This window comes from Muntiacus reevesi, chromosome 2 (genome assembly GCF_963930625.1).
Source record: "Muntiacus reevesi chromosome 2, mMunRee1.1, whole genome shotgun sequence".
NCBI classification, from domain to species: Eukaryota; Metazoa; Chordata; class Mammalia; order Artiodactyla; family Cervidae; genus Muntiacus; species Muntiacus reevesi.
Window position 1 is genome coordinate 37882920 of NC_089250.1, and position 23706 is coordinate 37906625.

The 23706-nt window shown below is 46.5% G+C and overlaps 1 protein-coding gene and 1 pseudogene across 1 annotated transcript in view; one reads left to right on the forward strand and one right to left on the reverse strand.

Annotated features, from left to right (window-relative positions):
* The window catches only part of SLC24A3 (solute carrier family 24 member 3), a 426143-nt gene that overhangs the window by 72631 nt on the left and 329806 nt on the right, over window positions 1–23706 (forward strand). Inside the window, exon 2 of the mRNA XM_065919590.1 lies at window positions 4025–4153. Within this exon, the coding sequence (XP_065775662.1) occupies window positions 4025–4153 (129 nt within the window). The remainder of the gene's footprint in view (window positions 1–4024; window positions 4154–23706) is intronic.
* Window positions 16880–16962, reverse strand: LOC136161969 (U4 spliceosomal RNA; annotated as a pseudogene).

Consider the following 23706-nt stretch of genomic DNA (forward strand, 5'->3'; position numbering starts at 1 on the left):
AACACAGTGCTTTTTTTTCATCACTGTTATGTTCTCAGACTCTGGTCTCTGCATCCGTGTATCAGTGGTCAGTGCTCAAATATATTTTTGTTGGGATTAAAGTTTGTAGATTTTGGAATCCAGAGGCACTGCCTTAATAGTCTCTAATTCCTGAAGCTATTGAATCATTGTGTAAAAAAATCCTCTCATTTTCTGCTACAATAGCTGGCTTTATTTTTACATCTCTTAATTGGTATCAGCTTCTCTCTCAGAATTACAGAACTATGGAAATTTGGCCTGAGAAAGAACTTTGGAAGTCACTGGAAGGGATGCTCTTGCTTCTTTGCAAAATGTTGGAGTCTTCCTGAATGTTAGGATTGCAGCCCCTCAGGACACTTTTCTTTGACCCAGATTATGAGAGCAGAGATGTCAATCTGTTGGTCTCATGTAGGCGGGACGATGCCCCTGGCATCCTGCCTGCATCACTTGTCCTCATATCTTCGGTACAACTTTCAACACCTGTGTCTAATTATCTAAGGCCATTTACTGGGTACCAGAGTCCATCTTGATTGGAAGTGCCAGGAATTAATGTCCCCTGGGAATAGGCTTCATTCAACCCATGGCAGACCAAGAGCAAGTGGTATACCCCAGCTCCCTCACCCTCTGGGTGTCTGAGTTGCATACCTACACTGTCCCCTAGAGCTTTCCAGAGGGGTCAAGCTCTAGTTCATGCATTTTAGCTTCAGACTTGAAACACACCTCCACCGGCTGGCTCCCCACCCCGTTCCATTGCCCTGTCCCCCACGGGTGCTTCCTGGGATCACCGCCCCCAGGTAAACTACCTGTGCTCAAGTCTCTGTCCTCAGGGGCTGCTTCTGTGGAAACCCAGCCTGAGACAAACGAGGTGTCTTTCTTCACACTCTGAGATTGTTTAGGATAATATGGTGTTTTAAGTCTGCTTATTGAATTTTGACGCCACTGACCTTATTCCTTTTTTATGAATTTTTGCAATATTTTTTCTCTGCTTGTCACTATCCTTAAACCTAAGAATTAACCATTCAGGTAAACCAGACTATACAAGTGTCTTGCTTTGACCTTGAAATATATTTAGGACTGTCTTCACAATTATGGTTAAACGTCACAAATATGGTTAAAAATATATCTGGTCACCATGTAGGTATTTTGTATTTCAGTCTTAAATTATGGTTTATTCTAGTTGGGCTGCATATGCAACTTTTTTTTTTTTTTTGCTTCTCTCTGTAGTGCATGGGATCTTAGTTCTCCAACCAGGGGTTGAACACACAGCCCCTGCCTTGGAAACACAGTCTATATATATATATAGAGAGAGAGAGAGAGAAAGAGAGAATAAACCTAGGGGCTCTTCTGGCTAACGTGTAAAGTTGTAATTAGCTGCTTGATAAATTTACATGTGGGAACAGATTCCAGTTGATTGAAAAAGACCTCAGTGCATGAGCTGCAGGCTTATATGTGTCCTGTTGGCTTAGGTGAGATGCCCACAGGCATTGTGATTTCCAGAAACTTCCACAAGTCTTACTGTATCCATTCACCAAGTGGGAATGGTGACTCCAGCATGAACTTCCTGAGCACCTACTCTGAGCCAGCAGTGATTCGGTGTCAGAGAGACAGCAGTGGACCCAGGAGACAGTGATCAGGCTCCATCTTTCTTTCCAGGGCAGTGTCACGAGGTTCCAGTTACATAATGAAAGTGACATCATTTGAGAAACTAGAATTACCATGGAAATAGAGGAGAGGGTATGATGACTTTCAACTCTTCACTGACCATTTCAGAACACTAGGTTGGTATAGCTGGGTGGGGCCCAGTCTCTGGCCTTTCATAAAGGTCACTGGTTCCATGAATTAGACTCTTGTCTTTTTCTTATATCCATTTTCTGACCATAGCAACTCTGGACACTCAAGAGGTAGCCAAAGCTTCGTGTCATGTCTTCCTTGAGCTCCAAACCACTAGAGAGAGCCATCTGTGTGCTGTTTCCAAAACCCACGGACTCTCTGAGGTCCTGCTCTGTTGTTATTTTACATTTGTCCTCAGTTCAGTTCAGTCACTCAGTCGTGTCCAACTCTTTGCGACCCCATGAATCGTAGCTTGCCAGGCCTCCCTGTCCATCACCAACTCCCGGAGTTTACTCAAACTCATGTCTATCGAGTCGGTGATGCCATCCGGCCATCTCATCCTCTGTCGTCCCCTTCTCTTCCTGCCCCCAATCCCTCCCAACATCAGGGTCTTTTCTAATGAGTCAACTCTTCACATGAGGTGGCCAAAGTACTGGAGTTTCAGCTTCAGCTTCAGTCCTTCCAATGAACAACCAGGACTGATCTCCTTTAGGATGGACTGGTTGGATCTCCTTGCAGTCCAAGGGACTCTCAAGAGTCTTCTCCAACACTACAGTTCAAAAGCATCAATTTTTTGGTGCTCAGCTTTCTTCACAGTCCAACTCTCCTACATAATTTTTTAAAAAAAATTTTTACATAATTTGTCCATAGTGGTCAAGGCCATTGGCACCTCTGTCCTTTTTGAAATTCTCTTTTTGCTTACCTTACACCACTTCCCTTGCTCTTTTCTTTCTTTTCATGATCTCTTGCTGAAGGCTTTGACTCTACTTTCTCTGGAGGAATGCTGAATTTCCCATGGTTTCTTCTTCCATTTCCTTCTCCTTAGGAAACCCCATTCATACACATGCTATATGCTTCTCTGCTTGTTTATGGCTCTCCTGATGTTCTGGGTAGCTGAACTGTTGCCCTGCAGTGTCTGCACCCACATTATCTGGGCAGCACACCGCCCTGTGGATGGTCCACGGACACTTCAGATTCAACACATCCTGAGCAGAAGGCACCACATTGTCCTCTCCGTGCCCCTCGGTGTCTGTTCTTTGTCCCAACACTTCCATCCCCATGGTCGTCTCAGTCGGAGACCTCAGCCCTACTCATGCATTCAGTGATCAACTTTCCCCTGGTTCGTACTCTTCATCTCATGTTTGTGGAAATCTTGTTATGTAGGATTCGTTAGCCTAGGCTCTGGGCATGTTGACATGGTGTCTTAGCCTGGGTGATCCGAGAAGCAGATCCTGAACAGGTGTTCAATTGCAGGCGGTTTATTTGGGAGGTGATTCAAGGAAATACTGAATATAAATATCTTTTTTGTTTTTGTTTTGGCCTCACCACATGACTTGTTAATCTTAGTTCTGCCACCAGGAATCGAACCTGGGCCCCAGCAGTGAAAGTGCAGAGTCCTAATTGCTAGACTACCAGGGAATTCCCAAAGACATACAGGTTGGGGAGCAGATGCTGGTGATCAGGAGCCAGTCTTACTGACTTAGTGGACCCAACTGGGTCCTTTCTTTTCCCAAGTCCACATTCAGTGAGGTTACATTGGTAGCTTGAAATTGGACATGGTGAGAATTTAATTTATACCATGGAAATTGACCAGTGGTTACAAATCAGTACTTTTCCTACAGAGAACTGGTTGTTCAGCGTTTCTCAGCATGTCATGGTGGGCAGAGAATTAAGACAGGGAATGCATGCATGCTCAGTTGCTTTAGTCGTGTCCAACTCTTTGCGACCCCATGGACTGTAGCCTACCAGGCTCCTCTGTCCATGGGATTCTCCAGGCAGGAACACTGGAGTGGGTTGCCATTTCCTCCTCCAGGATGACAGCTAATAAAGTGTGCTTTATCAGGAGAGTCGCCCTGAAGACATCTGGAGAGTCATCCCAGTGGAGTAGACTGGAATCTGGATTAGAGCACACACTTCAGTCATCCCCCCGGAACAGTGAGGTGTTTATACACCGCCCCCTAGCAGTCATTGGCTGAGGGCTGCCGCTGGGGGCCTGGCAGGATCCAGCACTGGAGAAGCCCCCCTGGAATTAGAGACAGGATGCTGAGCGTAGTGGTCAGGGTGTCAGGACTGTCGGCGGGACTGAGTGCTGATGGCTGAAGGCGCTGGGCACCCAGCGTGGGCAAGGGTTACACTAGCTGTTAGTGATGTGTGGCTGTGGTCTCTTTCTCCCCAGACCTGAACTTCATGGACTTCATTGGGCAAGACACACAGTGGACCGTGGGGAGGAAGTTAATGCAGGTGAATGACTCACTAACTTCAGAAGATGCAGGACCGAGGAGCAGCAAGAACTGCACTGAGCCAGGTAAGATGTGGCCACACTGGGGCCTTTATACTGGGGGGTGGGGCTACTGGTGGTGGTCATAGCCCAGGAGGAGCCGGATCTGTGGTTTTCCTCTGAGTTCTGATCCAGAGAGACTCTGAGGACGTTAGGGGCAGGTGTCTAAGAAATGCAAAGGCAAGATCCCAGGGGGACAATTTACGTGTGTTTCTACCTCTATGTTTGTTTCCTTGGGCGGTGGGGGAGAAGGTGAGTCAAAGTCCTGGTCTAAAATATGGATGCTGGTGCCATCCCAAGGGACATTAAGCCAGGACCAGGTGAGTGAGGATGGCCTGTGGTCATCTTCGCTTTGATGCCCGGAGTCCTCTCTGCCTGGTTTTTAATTGAGAGCCTTGTTTCTGTCACAGTAAAGGCACAGGTGTTGAACCAGACCCTCACCTCTGATGTTGAGTTTCTTGGAAGAAATGGATGTTCATTTGTCAGCAGTTATATTTGATATAACAAATAGAATATGCCTTTCCTCAGAACATTTGCCTCTAATGTTTTTGAACTTTTAAGAGAAAAGTAACAGAAGGGAATCAAAGGGACTTAGGAAGACCAGAACTCAGCTCAACCAGACTTTGGCCAAGGCAGGTGGCCTCTGGATGGATGAAGTCCGCTTGTTTAAATCAGGCGGCAGCCACCCTGTCTGAAAAGGGCCAGAGAGCAAATATGTTCGGCTTTGAAGACCTGATACTGTGTCTGTAGTACATGTTTATTATTTAATTTTATTTTTAATTAGAGGAAAATTGCTTTACAGTACTATGATGGTTTCTGCCACACATCAGCATGAATCAGCCATAGGTAAACGTGTGTCGCCTCCCTCTTAAACCTCCCTCCCCATCCCACTTCTCTAGATTGTCACAGGCAGCACTGAAACATCTTCACTGCTGGGTGTAAAATGGAGAGCCAGTGGGAGTTTGGTGTTTGATGCAGGGAACCCAAAGCCTGTGGTCTATCTATATTTTTAAAGATTTTTATAATCTTTATAATCTTTAAAAATTAAAAAAAAAAAACTTTTTAGCTCATGGGATGGACTGGGCCTGTGGCCATGTTGTCAGCCCTGACACGGAGTTCTCAGATCTCTTGTGGGTGGGGCAGGGGTGGTTCTTCCTTCTTTACGTGGTAGTCTTGGGCCTCAAGTGTACCCCCTTTAAGGGCCTGGGAGCTCAACCACCCAGTGATCCTACATGCAAACGCTGGCCTCATTTTCAGCATCAGCCTAGATGGACATATGCAATCTTCATTGCAGCCCAAAGGACCTTAGCCCTCGGGTTACAGAAGGTGAAATTGTGTGTGCTTTTTTTGGGAAGATGGATCGAGGTTCCCTTTCCGATGGTTGGAAAGAACTAAAAATAGATTACCCTTCCCTGCCAAAAGACAGCCTACAACCTGACATAATCTATATTCCTTAAGTTGGAGAATAAAAGCGTCCCTGTCGAAAGAGTACCCTTCACTGAAGCACGTGGGGGCTGCGTGAGCAACAAGTGAAAGCCGGGTCAAAGGTTTAAGTGCCATTACTGTGTGGCCAGAGCTGCGAGTCTCCTGGGAGGTGGGCTTCTGTGGGGGCCTGGCCCAGGGGGCGTGGCAGGGATGCTTCGGGTCACTGCTGTGCTGGTGACCCTGTTTGCCGATCTCGTCTTACAGTCGAAGGTATGTCAGCATCGTTTTGCAATGAGAATGCGGGTGGTGACTGGGACGTCAGGAGACAGGAGATTCAGTTCTAGGAGCCCAGCCTTGCCGCGGGCACACCTTTGGATGCGAAAGAATGGAGTCAGACAAGGTACAGAGCCCAGCTCTGGGACTGGGGTCCAGCTCTGTGCAGGGCCAGGCGATGGAGGCTTCTGTTCCCTGGAGTTGGGACTGTGTTTTGGGGGAGATAGTGCTGGTTCGCTGTGAGTGGCATTGCTGACTGTTTGACAGAATGCATTTCTCAGAGTGACAGGTGTAGAAGAATAAGGCACATGAAACGCCATCGCAAGACAGGAATGACTCAGCGCACAGGCAGAACAGATGTCCAGCTAAGAAGAGCTGAAGCCAGCACCTGTTGGTGTTGGCAAGGAAGTGGGGGGCACAGGGCAAGGAGGAGAGGAGAGATCCAAGGGGGCAACAGTGGTGGGGGGGGGGTGGCAACAAACAAGAGCTCCCTGTCCTGCAGCTCCAGTGCAGGCTGGAAGCAGCTTTCTGGACCCGCCTCCTTCCTGTTCACGATGGTGTCACAGAGCAGGGCTCTGTGGATGGTGTCAGGGCTCCCTCTGTGCCTGGCACTGAGTGTCCACATGGGGACCTGAGTGTGTGGGGGCCAGTGTGGCCAAGGGAAGCACAGTGTCAGGATCACAGGTAGGAGTTAACTTGGCTCTTGCTGTGAAGTATGCCTGGTGCCCTCTGATGTCACAGGGATTCTCAGGCTGTGTCCTTGGAACCCCTGGCTGGAGAGGCCATTGGAATGAAATTGACTGGGAGGCTGGTTATGGGTTGACATGTGTTTTGGTTGTGGGAACAGTTGGGGGACGGGGCTGGCTTGCTTCCTCACTTGGGAAGCAGACTTAGTTTAATCCTCTGTCCCTTCCGTTGCATGAGTGCAGAATAGGAACTCACAAACTCTTCCACCCCTAAGATGCTAGGTTCAGTTCCCCTTAGTAAGTCACTGGTTTGTGTTCCCGGAATTCTGTGTCCTACTGCCCTCCCCATCCTTTTATCCCTCTGCCATCCATGTTCCCCTCCTCCCCCCTCCTTCCTCCCCCTCTCCCTTCCCCGCTCCCTCTCTTTGATAACCAGGAAGCCAGATTGTGGTCCAGGGGACAACCAGGATCCCTGGCCCATTGGACAGTGGCTGTGCTATCTTTGTGGGTGTGGCGAGCTTGATATGGCTGCCACTTTTCATAGGACAGCTGCCACTTTAAAGACATGTAAGGGACTTCCCTGGTGGCATAGTGGGTAAGATTCCACCTGCTGATGCAGGGGACCCAGGTTTGATCCCTGGTCAGGGAAGATCTCACATGCCATGGAGCAACCTATGAGCTGCCACTACTGAGCCCACCTGCCTAGAGCCTGTGCTCCATAACAGAAGAAGCCCCCACAATGAGTAGCCCCTGCTCACTGCAACTAGAGAAAGCCCATGAGGCAATGAAGATTCAGTGCTTTCATAAATAAATAAATAAAATTAAAAAGACATCTAAGATTTTTTTAAATTTTTCTTTTAAATGGCATTCTTCCCTGCCCCCTCAAGGACCTGATTTGGTGAAAATTTGTAATTTTTCCCTCCAGATCTGTATGAAAAAGACTGAGGTCCAGGCTTTAATTTTTCTGTCATCGTTCCAGCCCTCTGAGAATTTTTAAGGTTGTTTTCCTAGCCTGACATTGCCAATTTCATCTCAAGCCCGGAAACATTGTCTTTTGGCAAATAACACTTGAAACTGTTTACTCAGATGAACTATTATGAGAAATTTAACTTTGAATACATTCGATCCATGGAAAATTAAGTGAGCTAAATGTAATACTGAGGGTGGTAGACAACTGTGGCAGAGAGGGATTCTTGGGAATGTGTGTTGGTACACTTTGCAGAATTTTATTCTACACTTTGCAGTCTGCCTCCAGAAAAAAAAAATCTATCATCTTTTGATTTTTAGTTCTTTGATATTTTAAGGAAATGAGCTTTTCCTCAGAGTGCCTCTTTCAAAGAAACTTGGGAAGAAGGAAGCTATTTAAAATGAGAGCCTTTGGTGTGGGCATCACTCTGAGATGACTGCATTTCCCTTTTTAAAAAAAATTTATTGGAATAAAGTTGGTTTGCTTTGTTGTGTTAGTTTCAGGTGTACAACAAAGTGGTTCAGTTACACATATACTTATATACACCCCTTTTCAGATTCTTTTTTCATGCAGTTGTCACAGAATATTGAGTAGCGTTCCCTGTGGTGTACAGTAGGTCCTTGTGGGTTATCTGTCTTATAATAAGGGTCGCTATGTTCATCCCAAGCTCCTGATTTATCCCTTCCCCCGCATTTTTCTGTTGATAGCCGTAAGTTTGCTTTCGACATCTGAAGTTCTGTTTCTGTTTCCATTTTCTTCTGATAAAGGGCTCTGTTCCCTCCCTCTGCCTGACTTGCTGGGTCTGAGGTCTCTGGGCACAGGGAAGCCACTTTGAGCCTTTGCTTCAGGACAGAGGCCGGCAGGCCCTGACCCCATGCGGCTGTGCAAGAGTCATTACTGGATCAAGTGGCTGTTTACTGGAATGTCCAGAAACTGCAGAGTCTAAGAGTCAAATCTGAACCATCCTGGAGGAGGGAAGTCAGGTCAGGATGGGAGAAGCAGTTCAAGGGGAAGTCCAAATGTAGGTGTGGACCATGAACAGAACCTGGGGGCCAGGCTCAGATGCGCAAGCAAGTGAAGGCTGGTTCAGCTGCAGGTTGTGTGCACAGGGAGGGGTGGGATCCTGCTGTTTTTGAGTTTAAACCATAACATCAGGGTCAGCTGGTTTAATACCATGAGACTGGATATGACCAATCTGCAAAGCACGAAAGGTTCAAATCTCTCACCATTTTCATAAAGAAAAAAATTAATGACCTGCCTGAGGTCACAGGGCTTTTCCAGAAGCAGAGCAGGGCCCCTAGTTGTCCCACATGGATAATCAATGCATATCGATAATTATCTAGAAAATCTGACATTTGCATCATTTAGAAAACATGGTCCTGTAGAAATATAACGCAAGCTACAGATATAGTTTTGAGATTCCTAGTAGCTACATTAAAACCATAAAAGGAAACAGATGAAGTTAATTTTAATACTATATTTTCTTTAACCAAATATTTCCAGAATATGAGGAATGACAATTTTCAATCGCCTTAATGTTTTATCCCCGAGTTTGAACCCAGGAAACAACTAAGATTATTTTTAAAAGTCTTAAAATGTATACTTCATTGGACTAGCTCTAACTTCTCTCTGCAGTTATAATTTTCATAATGATTCAAACAATAGCTGTGGATATTCTTAAGTGGAACACCTTGGAAACCCATTGTGATCTGCTCTTCAATTTTTATCAAGTTCTTTACTGAATTAGGGCAACAGCAACTGCTGTAACAAGTAAGTCCTTCAGACTTGGGGGTTTAACACAAAAGAAGTTTCTTTCTCCTGTGAAGTTCTGGTCTGTGGGTGGCCCTGTTGCTAGAGGTGGTCTGTGAGCTCTGAAATTTCCATTTTGAGGCTTCACTCTTCTCACGCTTGGTTTCCAAGGTCGCTGTGCTTCTCTGCTTGAAGAGGAAAGAACAGGGGGGTTGTTCATAGCTGGGTTTTATGGACCAGACTCTCCCTCCTGCTCACATTCTGCTGGTAAGGGTTAAGGCAAGACCACTTATAACTGCGAGAGAAACTTCTCCCATTCCCCTGGAAGAAGAGAAAGCAGGTTTCCCCCACAAACTCATTTCTTATTAAAAAAACAAATATCTCAATTTTCCTTTATGCTTATCTTATTTCAAAAGCAATATACTCTCTGTAGACAAAAATCCTAACCTAAACTTATGTCTTCTGAGGCTGGCTTAGCCAGTAAAGAATTTGCCTGCAATGCAGGAGACCCAGGTTTGATCCCTGGGTCAGGAAGATCCCCTGGAGAAAAGAGAGGCTACCCACTGCACTATTTTTGCCTGGAGAATTCCACAGACAGAGAAACCTGGTGGGCTACAGTCTTGGGGTCAAAAAGAGTCACCTGAGTGCCTAACACAACACTAGCTCTTGATTTAACTTTCATGGTTCTCACCTGGTCAGGTGACACACTTCGATTCTCTTTTCATCTTGAGAGGGTCACAAGTCACGTAGAAATTATCCCAGGTGTGTCTGCTTGCAAATTGCATCTTTTCTTTGTAAATGCAAGGAGTGTAGGAAAAATAACGGATGGTTGAGGATGTGTGAAATCATTGGTGAACTGTGGAAAGAGCTTGGGTTTCAGAGTAAATCCTAAGTCTCTGTTACGTTGCTTTCAACTTGTGTGATGTCAGGTGAGTTTCCTGAATTCTTTGAATCTCTTTTCCTCCATCTGTAAAATGCATATTTAGATGCTCACATCATGAAGTGAACTAAGCTTCATAAAACAGCAGAAGTATAGGATGATTGGATGGCATCATCAACTCAATGGACATGAGTTTGAGCAGGTTTCAGGAGATAAAGAAAGACAGGGAAGCCTGGCATGTTGCAGTCCATGGAGTTGCAGAGTCAGACACGGTTTAGTGACTCAGCAACAATAAATGGTGGCTATGTTATCTTTGTCACTAGAAAGATCCTTAGGGATCTTAAGAGAAGAATCAGTATTTATTCTCTAAAAATGCTTGAGGGACTTCCTTGGTGGTCCAACCATTAAGACTTCTCGCTTCCACTGCGAGGGTTGTGGACTTGATCCCTGGTGGGGGAACTAAGATCCTGCATGCCAGGTGGTGAGGCCAAAAAGTAAAAAAATCAATCAATCAACCATAAAGATAAATTGAAATGAAAATGCTTGAAACCCCCTGGTCTGGACTAACCCCTTATTCCAGAGTGTGCTGTCAGTGACTCTGACCCTGCCCTCCTAATCCCTTCCCCCTCAGCAGCCAGGCTGACCCAGAGCAGCTGAGGGCAGGATCTCAGGGCGCTGACTGCCTCTCCCTTCCACCCTCTGACCCTGACTGGGATGCTCTCAGGCCTGGGACGGCCTCTGGGAGCTTTGGGCTAGGATGTAGCCTGGGGAGGGCCTGACCTCTCTCTCCAGAGTCTCCTAGGCCTCAGACTTTTTAAACAGGTTCCCAGGACACAGCCGATGGTGTGGCGGAGGGCTGGGGGAAAGCATGTCTGAGTTGACCCGCTTATTGTGGCTCCCACCAACCAGCACACACTCGAGAATCTGGGCAGTAAGCCTGTTACTTCTTCCACCTGGGTGCTCCCCACGGCAAGTGGGCTGATGGCCACCCTCCAGTTTGCCTTCCCTGGGATTGGCCTGGGCTGACAAGGTTTCCATCTTGGACAGTAAGGTTAAATGAGTCCACGTCTGGGTTATCACACTGGCGCTTCTGTGGTTCCTGATATAGTGTGAGACCATTAGTGTGACTGAAGTGTCTATCATAGAACAATAAAATCCCTGAATTAAAGATTAGCTGCCTATTTTAGAAGCTGACTCAGAATGAAGTGGACATGAACCCAGCTCAGTGACTTGTCCATCCTGGCCAAGGCCTTGCTCCCTAGCCCCGTGTCTACAATGGGATGTCAGGGCGCCACCGATGGGTTTGGGGACACTGGGCCGAGGAACAGAAGAGAACAGGCTGCAACCCACAGGTCAGGCCACACTGGCAGGAGCGTGGGACTGGGGTCCAAGTCGTGAAATAGGCACTTGGAGCACCCATCCTGCCTCAGAATCATTGCGAGAACCAGAAGAGAAGGGATGTCCACGTTTTATAATTGTAAAGTACTTCTGAGTGGAGTCAGGGATGTGGTCCAGGGTCCTACAGACCTGGAGAGGCATCCTGCTTTGACATCCATGGGCTGTGGGGCCCTAGGCCAATCATTTAACCTCTCCAAGCCTCAGTTTCCTCCCCTGCAAAGTGGGGGTAACTCACTGCACAAACAGAAAGGGTTGCTGTGGAGAGTCAACGAGATAAAATGTGTGAAGAACTTGGCACAAGGGACTTCCCTTGTGGTCCCGTGGCTAAGAGTCCATGCTCCCAACGCAGGGGGCCAAGGTTCAATCTCTGGTCAGGGACCAAGATCCCACATGCTGCAACTAAGACTTTGAATGCCACAACTTAAGATCCTGCATGCTACAATAAAAGATCCTGTGCACTGCAACTATGACCTGGCATAGCCAGAGAAATACACAAATAAATATTAAAATAAAGAAGCTTAGCACAAAGCACCTATCCAACTGTGACTTGATGCCCAATTCTGGAGCACCCCCCTGTGCTCAGGATTTCTGCACCCAAAGCCTCAGTTATACGCAGGAGGATGTGGTTATCACTCATGCACTGGCTTGGGCATGACTTTACTCTCTAGGAGGAGAGTAAAGTCAGTCTGACTGTATTAATATTATAATAGCTAGGTGGAAAGTAAAAATATTATTAATTTTCAAAGCATACATGTTGGGCACATGAATATCCTGTTAGCATCAGCCTCCATTTCCCAATGGATCTTTCTTGGGAAATGGGAATTTCACTTACGCTGCAATCTTAATTGACTGTCCTGGGAAAATCCATGAAAAGTCACCAACGATAGGGATTTAGGTCTTCACACTGCATGTGCAAGGTTGGGTGTGCAGAGTAGATGTCAGTGGGAAGTAAGGGGCAGTGAGAAGTGGGGAAGAAGCTGGATTATTCTCTGCTCAGGTCTCTCCCGTTTTACCACGGTGGGTCTGCTCTTTGAACAAGTCTTTGATGAGTAGATCAACTCATCCAGAAAGACGTGATCCATGTCCCAAGGGCAACTGTCCTTCCATATTCCAGAAACAAAATTTCCCTACCGTCTGCACCTTTTAACCACACATAGGAGACCTATTAAGTTAAATTATAATTTGATACTGAATCTAAAGGAAGGGAAGATGGAACACAGATGTACCCACCTCTCTGAGTGTCTTCATCATTGACCCAAGTTTGATGCAGAATATTGACCTCTCTGCAGGAATCATTGTGTGTTTGTAGCTCACCGAAGGATGTTTCCTTTAATGGGACCCAGGACAAAGAATGTGGTGCCCACTGGATCTGTTAGTGGTTCCCAAGGGCACACAGTAATGAACCTAGAATTGTTGTCTTTTCAATGCCACAATGTCATTGTTGTTACAATTTTGTATCTTCTTTCTCCCCAGTTAGTCTCAAGACTCTTGCCTTTAGGTACCTTTTCTCCTACTCCCACATTTTATTATGAAAATTTGCAAACATGCAGAGAAATTGAGTGAATTTTACAGCAAACACCCTCAGACTCAGCACCTAAGTTCTTTAATTTGCATTTCACACTACTGGCTTTATCGTGTTTATTCACCTCTCCACCCCTGTATCTATCCGTTAATCTATCTTATTCTTTTTTGGTGGATTTTGAAGTGATTTGAAGAAATAAATACACTCTGTCTTGTGTAGGTTTAGCATGTGTATCATTAGTTAGATTTTATGGTCTGCTTATCCGTCTTGGATAACAAGATGTTTATCCAAATGTTGGGTAACATTTATGCACAATGAAGTTTACAAGTCTTAAGTGTACCACCCATGAGTGATACCTATGACCTATGCAAACTCCATGGCCAGCTTCCATCACGATATGGGACATTCCATCATTCCAGGAAGTTTCCTCATGTCCCTTTTCAGTAAACCCGCAGCCCAGCCCACCGCCACACAATTACTCTTCTGATTTCTAAACCATAGATCTAAACCACACTAAACCATAGATTAGTTTGTACTTGTTCTAGGACCTTCTGTACATGAATCTTACACTATATGCTCTCTGATGTTAGACTTAGTCTGTAGCACACTGCTTTTGAGATTCATCCATGTTTCTGTGTATAAATTCATCCTGACTCTACATGCACACTCACATGTACACAAATGCATGTAGATTACTCATACACATGTGACATGCTTCCATGTAAATGCGAACATGTTGGATATATTTCTCTCTAGGAAGTGCCTTTTAGATTTTGCTCACTTTCCTTAGATACTTATTTTAGGTCCACTTTCAAAGAGACCTTTGTGATGTCTGTCAAACTAGCAAGCACTTTGGTTGGCCTGAGGAGGTTAGTCATAGACAGCCAGTTGCCCCTAATGATCCCTGTTACTTCCCCTGAAGCAGAACCACAAACTGAATTCAGCAACCTTGTGGTTTTAAGAAGGGAAAGGGGGGAAGGGGGAGCAGAGAGGAGGGGCGATCTCTCTTGTCTTTAAGGTGTTATTACTTCTGATGCAACACTGCACATTCAGTTATTCAATGATGACAAGAGGTGGAAGGAGGAGAGCCATGAAGGTCCAGAAAATGGTCTGATTCATTGAGTCAGAGGCTGTGCTCCTTCTGCTGTGGAAGCTGCTTCCTGGGGGCTAGCATGGCATTCCTTTTCACTGGAGCTGGGCACACTCCTCTCACAAACAGCATCAGAGAGAGATGATGCACCTGCACTCGGAACTAGATACCTGGTTGGGGAAGGTCACCAGCCCCACTAAGGTCGAATGTGTGTATATGTGTATGTGTGTGTGTGTTAGGGTCTTTGGAAAGGATGAGCGCCTCATTGTCCACAGTAAGCTCTGTCCCAGCAGAACCCTTTGTTGGCCTGATCTTCATTCTTTGTGCTCCTTGTTTCCTTGTCAGTTCCTGACATACATGTTGACTGGGAGGAGGTCCTCTGAGATGCACACATGACTCTTCAGTGATGGCACACTCTTGATGATCATCCATTGCTTGCTGTGACCATCAAGCACTTTGACTCAGTTCTGGCTCCCTTAGAAGCAGATGCTGAGGCAAAGGTTTGGATGCATGCAGTTTATTTGGGAGCTGAGCCCAAGAAACCCGTGGGAGCAGGGAGTAGAGAAGTGAGATAGGGGAGAGAGGGCATGTCCTGAACCAGTTATAGAGCGGGCACTAGGTTAGTGAGCTGGGATGGAGTATGGAAGACACCTGGATGTTCTCCCACAAGGGGGTGAGGGAGTTGAGGTATTGATGCACCAGCTCCTGTCACTCACTGGCTGAGGGCTGCTCCTGGGGCTGGTGATGCCCCTTGCATAGGTGGAGTAGCACCTATGGGTGGAGACAGCCCCAGGGGAATTGGGGAGCAGGTGCTGGTGGTTGGATGTTGGGCCAGTGAGCACCCAAGAGCTAAGGAGAGGGAAGGTGAGCAGAGCAGCAACAGCGATTGCTAAACACCTACTTCTCTATTCCCAAGGATGTGGTTTCATGTTGTTGAACAGGTTGGAAAGCTCATCGTGACCCAAGAAGAGTGCATAGCATCACTCGGCACTTCCTCTGTCTGTGTGTGGATTTGTCTTGCTCGGTGAAGCCCTTGGACTTAACCCCATTTGTTTTTACTGTATCAGAATGTGTGTTTGCACAAGTGCTGACTGCTCACTAGGCCCTCCTGCCACAAGCGGGAGCTTAGGTAGACCCAGCAGAGGAGGCCTTCTGGCCTGGCCACAGCAGAGGAGCCCTTCTGGCCAGGCCAAGAGTTTAGGGCTTTCAGGAAGTCAGGAGACATCCTTCCTGTCCTCATTCATCTGACTGCCTCCATGCCTGTGCTGGCCTTCGGGGGACCTCAGCAAAGCTCAGGACATGTCAAAGTTGAGAAAAGGAGAAAACAAGGAGCCCTGCATAAACTCCTTCTGCAAGAAAACAGAACCTTTGCCCACCAGGAAGATCTCCTTTGCAGTCAACTAAAGTAAAAAAATTCTTTCTAGGAGCATTGCTGGTGCCTGAGGTCTAAAATGTATGTAAACTCTGGATCAAGATTGAATGTGAACCCTGAATCAGAATTGAGAAATGTGTATCCTTTGCTCTTTGGGATATGTGTTATTTCAGGGGCATTCACTGGATTTTCCAGCTTCAGAATCAAGCTAGAATATCCATATCCTCAGGTAACCAGTTTATCCCTCACTGGGCTCTGTCTGGTGTGAAATGGAATCTATATTTTACAGAAAATCATCTTTCAAGGTGGCTCAATGTGTTTTAAGTGGGGAACCCTATGACCCTGGTATTCAGGTCCTCTGTGGTCTCATAGCTCTTAGAGCCCTCAAAGGTGAGACTTCCAAAAAAATACATCCCACTGAGTGATGTTCTTCAGCCCAAAGCCTGATACAATGGGAAATAACTCTCACCTGGAATTTGAGATGTTTGGATCCTTGAAGGCTAAGGGATGCTGTTTGTAGCTCCCGAGGAAGGCTGGTACCTTATGATGTCTTGAGATGTACCTACAGGTACTCTGATCTGTCTTTCAACATGAAATTTCTCTCGTTCTCCTCCACTTGAATATGACTGGCTTTCATGATTCACTTCTAACAGATGGACTGTGGCAGAAGCTTTGTGGTCTCCAAAGCTGAGTCCTCTAAGGCAGTAGGGTTCCCCCAGCTCTTCCTCTTGGGATGGTGGCTCCGGGAACCTGGCCGCCCTGCTGGGAAGAAGCTCAGGTGTCACGGGGGCCATTGCCAAGGGCCTTGCTGACCGTGGACAGCCAGCATCGCCACCCAGACACCTGAGCAGAGACGCCCTCTAGATGACCGCAGCCCCAGCCACCATCAGATGCAGCCATGTAAGGCCCCAAATGAGAGCTGCCTGAGTCCAGTCACCCCAGAACCAGGAGACAGACATGATAATACATGGTTATTGCTGTTCGGAGCTGCCCATTTGGGCTGGTTTGTATGCAGCTGTAGTGACTGGCACACACATATACTCTTGGTCTTTCTGCTCAACAGCTTCTGGGGCTGGAGAGAATCTCTGCTACGGATCACTTCCTTCTTTTGTCTGGTGCAGTGACTCCCTTGGTGCGCCCCAGCATTGGCATTTGGTGGGGACAGACAAGGACGGGCATGTTTCTTGGATCCAGCGTGGTAGCTAGAGGTGGCATGAGGCTTCCAGCTGTCCTGACGCCAGCAGGTTGGGTCTGAGGGCCTCTTCTGAGTCCGGTTGCAGAGGGGGTAGAGGGTGGAGAAGCTGTTTCTTTCCATCCAGTCGAGATCACAGTGGTGGTCTCCTCATTGTCCCTGAGCTCTGGGCTCTTGGACTGGCTCTGCACACCTAGCTGGCTTTTGGGAAAAGTTTTCAATTAGCAATAATTGCACCTTGGATAAACCTTATTGGCTACGATACTGCCACTGCGCAAAGCTCCTAACTGGCTTTTGTGTGGCCACGACCTGGCCTTTGCCTGGGGCGTCACAGGCTGGAGGGTGCACAGCGTTTCGGCTCCATGGCCCTGTCCTAGGCTCCGGGCCTGCAGAAGGCAGGTCCCTGGGCACCCAGCTGGGGGTTTCTCTCTCACGTCCCCTTCTCCCCAGTGCCCCTCTTGGTCCAGCCCAGGAATGGCTCCTCCTTGTCTTCACTGTCTTGGGGAAAAATGTGAAAATGCATGGGAGAGAACTGTGAATGTCCTGCTAAGGTGTTTCCATAGACAGGAAGTTCTGTTGAGGGGTTAGTGAGTGGTTACTGGGCTGGGCAGGAGTGGCATACTTACATGGCTGTTTTATCTTCTCTGAAAACCATGAATTAGAGTCACAAACTCTCAACATGCCGAGACTCTTAAGAAATTGTGTGACCTAGCAGTCCATGTAAGTCCTGAGCTCCCTTTGTAGCACCGCCAGAAAGTGGTCCTCTGTCCTGTCCCAGGACGTCCTCAGTGATGGGAGCTCACCCCTCACATCCTATGAGAGGCCTTTTTTCCCCCGGCGCTCCAGGTTTATTGCAGTTGTCTTCCTCGTGCTAAACCAGAACATCTTCCTTTTAGTCATTGTGAGTTCTGTAAAATAAATCTTATTCCTCTTCTGGCTGCTGTACCTCTAAGGTCAGCTGCCGGTCTTCTTTGTTTGCATTTCCTTCTCTTCAGTTTCTCAGCTGCCCCCCTCCCAGCCCTCAGCCCCTGTATGACCTGAGTCCAGCCCTCACTCTCCTGATTACTTTATGGACCAAACATTTCTCCTCAGCTCTTAAAAATGATGTTTGAATGACACATGGAGAAGTTGGACTTCATACAGTCATGTTCAGGTGTTAGACACGATTATTACTATTTCAGATGTAAACCCAGCTTTCCTGAGTTAGGATGGAAATCCATAGGTTCTTTCCAGACACATGGTAAGGGGACCAGGCATTTTTTTTTTCAGGGACAAGGTAAGGGGACCAGGCATTTGTCGGGTGTCTCCTTGGAGTCAGGGCTGGGCTAAGTGTGCCTGGACCGAGACCTGCAGGATCTCCTTAATTTTCCTACCTTGCCTGTGAGTCAGGTGTCCCTGGGGCATCTGGGGTGGGGGGAGGTGGCTGAGCTGGAGTGAAAGCCTGGCCACACCCAGGTGCCCCTTCCAGCATCTCGCTCCTCCCTGTCCTGAACTCCAGCCAGGAACATAGTGTTGACGCATTATTTCCACCAGTGCTGGTCCTTGTCTGGGGGTGATGAACCCTGCATGGGCAGGAGCAGGGCCGTCAATTCACAGTCATATCCCCAGGGTCTGAATTATTCGCTGCATGCCCCAAATACCTGTTGACGTTCATTCTTTGTTGAACAAATGATTGATTGAATGAATGACTCCTTGGAACTTCTCTGTGACAGTTGTTATTTTTCACGTTTTATCTTGAGAGAACAAAACCCTCAAAACTATAAGGGAAAATACAACAGATTCCAATGTATTTGCTCTGGGAATTAATAAATGATAGCATTCTTTAAATGTTGAAAGAAACATTGGAAGAAAAGCAGTAACAAACCTAGACAGGTTATTAAAAAGCAGAGACATTACTTTGCCTACAAAGGTCCACGTAGTCAAAGCTATGGTTTTTCCAGTAGTCATGTATAGATGTGAGAGCTGAACAATAAAAAAGGCTGATTGCTGAAGAATTGGTCCTTTTGAACTGTGGTGTTGGAGAAGATTCTTGAGAGTCCCTTGGACAGCAAGGAGATCAAACCAGTCAATCCTAAGGGAAATCAACCCTGAATATTCACTGGAAGGACTGATGCTGAAGCTGAAGCTCCAAAACTTTGGCCACCTGATGCGGAGAACTAACTCATTGGAAAAGACCCTGATGCTGGGAAAGATTGAAGGCAGGAAGAGAAGGAGACGTAAGAGGATGAGATGGTTGGATTGCATCACCAACTTGATGGACATGAGTTTGAGCAAGCTCTGGGAGTTGGTGATGGACAGGGAAGCCTGGCATGCTGCAGGCTATGGGGTTGCAAAGAGTCAGACCTGACTGAAGACTGACCAACAACAATCTTTATTTGCTTCTAGTCTCTTTTCAGTTATTAGAAATACAACAGTTGCAGACCAGATGGACATTCCCTTTATTTACCTCCTCTGATTTTCCAGGTTCAGAAGCACCATCAGCCTTATTTTCAAGGTGGTTGACCTGTGTTTAAATTTTTTGTCTCCTGTATTTGTATGCACGAGTAATAAGTAGTATGGTTTGGTGTGCTTTCAAATTTATGTAAACATTATTCTACTAGACTGATGTTCTGTGATGGTATGTGCAAAATCATCCATTTGAACTGCTCTCTTGTTTTCCGTCGCATGACTTTGTTGCCACTTATTTGTCCATTCCCAGGAATACATATGTGCCTGTTTTCTGTTCCCTGCCATGGAGTGATTCCTACTCTTCTCACCCTAAGTTTTCAGGTAAGGGACCTTAGAGCCATCAGTTCGAGGACCCATCTAAGGTGTCACAGTTTTAACAGGTGCTTGAAGCAGAGAATGAACCAGACTTGTCCTCTGTCTCAGGCATTGGCTGTCTAATACCTAACACCTCTAACAGCTTCCTGAAGTTGTCTCCCTTCAGGAAAGGACATGATAAAGGTGAAGGAATTGGAGGAAAACCTCCAGGGGAGAAATGACCAATTTTAGAGAAGAATGTAAATGTTTGATGCCCACTGAGGTCAACCCATATGTTTCACGGCAGAGAACAGACCTATATGAGGTAGGAGGGTCGCCTCCCAACTCAGGGTCTTATCTGTGCCCTCCAGGGTGGCTTGCTGGGCAGACAAGATGAGGGTTATCACCACCTTGAAGCTGACCCACATTTCACAAAAGCAGCAAGAAGCCCTGGTGAGTTTGTCTCTCAGCTTAGAGAGTCCCTGAGGGATGGGACCCCTCCCGTCTTGGGTGATCCCATGCGTTTTTCCATTTCAAAGGAACATAGTGTCACCATCAAGCAGATTTTGAAACCAGTTAACTTAGAGACTAATTACTTCACTCTTCATTTCTCTTTAAAAATGAAGCCTTTGAAAACATCAAGTTTTACAAATTTACCAAAAGACAGTTGAGTTTCTGAGGCAATGATGACCTCATTTTCCCTCCTGGAGGATGGCACCACTGCCTTGAAACCACCTGGCTTTGTTACTGGTTTGGGAGAGGCCGTTGGGCCCGTTTCATCACTTCCCAAAGGAGTTTCCATTTCCTTGTCTTTCAGAGCAGATGCTGTTGATAAGCACCTCCCTGCCAGACCATGTGGACTGGGAATGGTGAGCCTCAGGGCTATTCACACTCTCTGGGGCCCCTCTAAGATCTGTCTCCTTTTTATTCATCATTTGATATGTGTTTTTATAAAGAGGGTCCCCAAATTGTGTAAGCTTTGGCCCCAGAAGCCCTGGAAGTGCCTTCTTGCACATAAGGTTGTTGTCAAGATGCTGTTGCATAATTAGTGCATAGAAATTGTGAGCAGTTGTTGGGATAATTACTTAATGAATAGCATTTGCCCTGAGTGTAACCCCATGCCTGGAGCCCAGGTAGGGGCTCAATTAGCGGCAGCTTTGGTTCCTCTGTTCTCCAGTTCTGCAGAGTTCAACTTTCCTAGGATCGCCATCTTCCAGGACCATGTGGGAAGGATCAGAGGTACCTGTCCTCCTTCTCAGGCCACTGCAGCAGGTTCTCTGTGATAGAACAGTTGAGAATCCTTCCATTCCCAGGTCTCCACCTGTTTGGTCTCTTCTTTCCCCATCCCCTAGCTCACCTGAGGGGTCTAGGGGGAAACAAGTGGTCTGCTAGACAGGGACACAGGGAGGCTAAATGTCATCATCTGTGCTTTTTCTCTCTCTCTCTTATTTTTATAGATGTATGGTTGATTCACCATGCTGTTAACTCTTGTTACACAGCAAAGCGATTCAGTTACACATATGTATACATTTTTTTTTAATATTTTTTTCCATTATGGTTTATCGCAGGATTTTTGGAGGCTAATTGCTTTACAGTGTTGAGTTCGTTTTTTTGTCTTCTTAAAAGACCGTGAATCTGGAAATCTCTCAACTAAAAGCTAATGGCAAAACATTTTACAGGAAAAAAATAAAGTTTCTGAGAGAGTGCCAGTTACCCAGCAAAAGCTGAAAAAGAGTTTCTTTGGGGAGGACAGGATTGTGGAGGAGGGTCCAGGAGTAATGAGAAGTTGATTCTGGGGCATCCTTGGGGCCTTGGCTTCTTAGCGAATCCACGCCTTGCAAACTTGGACCAGGATCTTTGGGCCTGGACTGAATTTGAAGACCTGATGAGTTATTTTTCTCTTTCCTTCTTGAATGTAGTGTGACAGTTGTGTTTCTAAATTTAACTCTTCCTGTTTTGGCTGCTTGCGATATTTGTTCACGGAAGACCTGTGTGGGATGAGAGCAGCTCTCAACGGAGGATCAACACTGCCAGGAGCTGTCACATCCCTGGGGAAGGAAGGAAAAATATATATATTCTTACTCCCTGCCCCACACACCAGGGTTAGTTACTCAGACTTCCCAGTGCACCCCTTTTCTTAGGATCTCCTGAATGGTGTCTCTTTCAGGAGGAAATGTGAAGGATGGTTGTACCTTCTGTGTAATTCTGAAATGATGAGGAAACATAGAACCTCAGTGAACAAGATAACTTGTTTGCCAAGAGCCTTGCAGTAGAATAGTCACCCCAGGAAGCTCCCCGAGGGCAGGCCTTCTTCTGGCATTTCCTGCACCTTCTCCAGGCCTTGGCACAGAGTGGGTTTGGGTTAGATGTTTGGGGGATGGGTGGATGGACAGCATGCCTGTCTTTGGAGGACATGAGAGCCCCACGTCAGTGATGGTTCCCAGATAGGCTGGGTCAGCTCTGTGGATGAGGGCGGGCCTTCCGCCGTGTGTCCTCCTGCTCCCAGACTCATAGAGCTAATTAAAATAAAACAAATAGTAACACTTGCCTGAAAAATAGGTACCGCCTGGAACATATTAAAAATGATTTCCATTTTCCAGCAATCTGGCCTAGTTTGGAAAACAAACCTGGGGGAGGGGCTTCCCTGAGCCACCAAACTTAGAAAACAGGCTCGTTCTTGGCGAGACTGGACACTTTGACATCAAAACCTCTGAGAGCTGCAGGAAATAACCTGCTTAAGTTCATTTAAGCCCACATTTCCGAAAACAGTTGGGCAGCAGAACCCCTTTCTGGTAATTTTGGTTAACTTCCTTGGAGTCCAGGATTCCAAGGGAAAAAGCACCTGGGGAAATCCCATCCAGGTGAATGTGAATTATGTTGCCAGTTGTGCTTTTCCGTTTAAGACTTACAGTTCCAACTATTTTCAAAGCCAAAGTCAGGTTGTGGTCCTCTGAAAAGTCTCATTCTGGGAAACTGATTAAAATTGACAGAGGTGCGGGTCTTGAGTGCCCAGGGATCCTCTGAACCAAACAGACATCTGTTCTGACCAAGTGGATGCTGGGTTGCTTTTGGTGTGTGCATGCTCAGTCATGTCCAACTCTTTGGAACCCCCATGGACTGTAGCCCATCAGGCTCCTCTCTGTCCATGGGATTCTCCAGGCAAGAATGCTGGAGCAGGTTGCCATGTTCTCCTCCAGGGGATCTTCCCAACTCAGGGAAGAACAAATGTCTCTTATGGCTCCTGCATACTACTGAGTCATGTGGTTAACTTATCCTAATTCAGCACAAGAATATTTGCATTTTTCTTGTTCCTGATTTTCATGGAAGCAAATAAATTTTGAAAGTGAAATGTTATCATTTTCGTTTGTCATTATTGACCCCTAATATCTACATGACGTAGACCTCCCTCCATAGAGGTATAAAAGAGGGACCTTGGGAAACAGACGGGGCTTCCCAGGTGGATGAGTGCCTGGTCAGTTCTCTTCCTTTCATACTGGCTGTGGCTTGAATTGTGGATGGAGCATGTTAAGCATATTTTCCTTGCACGCTGTGAGATTTCCTGATGGACTTTATTTGTTGAAAGGAGAAGGTCTTTTCGAGGCGTGTTGGCCAACCTGATGTTACCACGTCCTTGACTTTTTGTTTCTTCAGTTCCATGGGCTATAAGTGTTGCCCCAGTCACCCTTGCAGAAAGAAAGCTCCTCCTCTGAGGGGCTGTGGCTTTGTTCGAAATTGCCGAAGGCTAAAGACACACTTGGAGTTCAGCTTTGCAGTCTCTCGACCACCAGCGAGAGGAGGTGACATCTATGGTTTCTTCCAAAAGCAGATGTTGAAGCCCCAATTGGCTGAGGGCTTGTCAGTATAGATTTTTCCCTACAAACCTTTGTGGAGCTAGTTTTTTATTAAAATGTCTGAAATCATCTGTGCCTTTTGGAATATGGAGTGGAAAAATACGAAACCGGGCTACAATACGCTCTTGATTTCATTGTGAAGGTGCCCATGTCATGACCTAAGTTTTTCAAGCCTTTAACATCTAGAAGCGCAACAAATGTCTATTAAATACAGTGAATGAACTAAATGATACATTCCCTCAAACCCCAGACCATTAAAGGAAAGGCGATAAACATTTGATTGATATCCTTCTAAAGTAAATTCCATGCATGCTTGCCTTCTGAGACCCAATGCACTGAACCTAGGTTGAACTTTCTCCTGATAAACTGGGACCCTCCTTTTGTTGAGGAAAGAACATAAACTTTGGTGGTTTTGTTGTTCAGTCACTAAGTC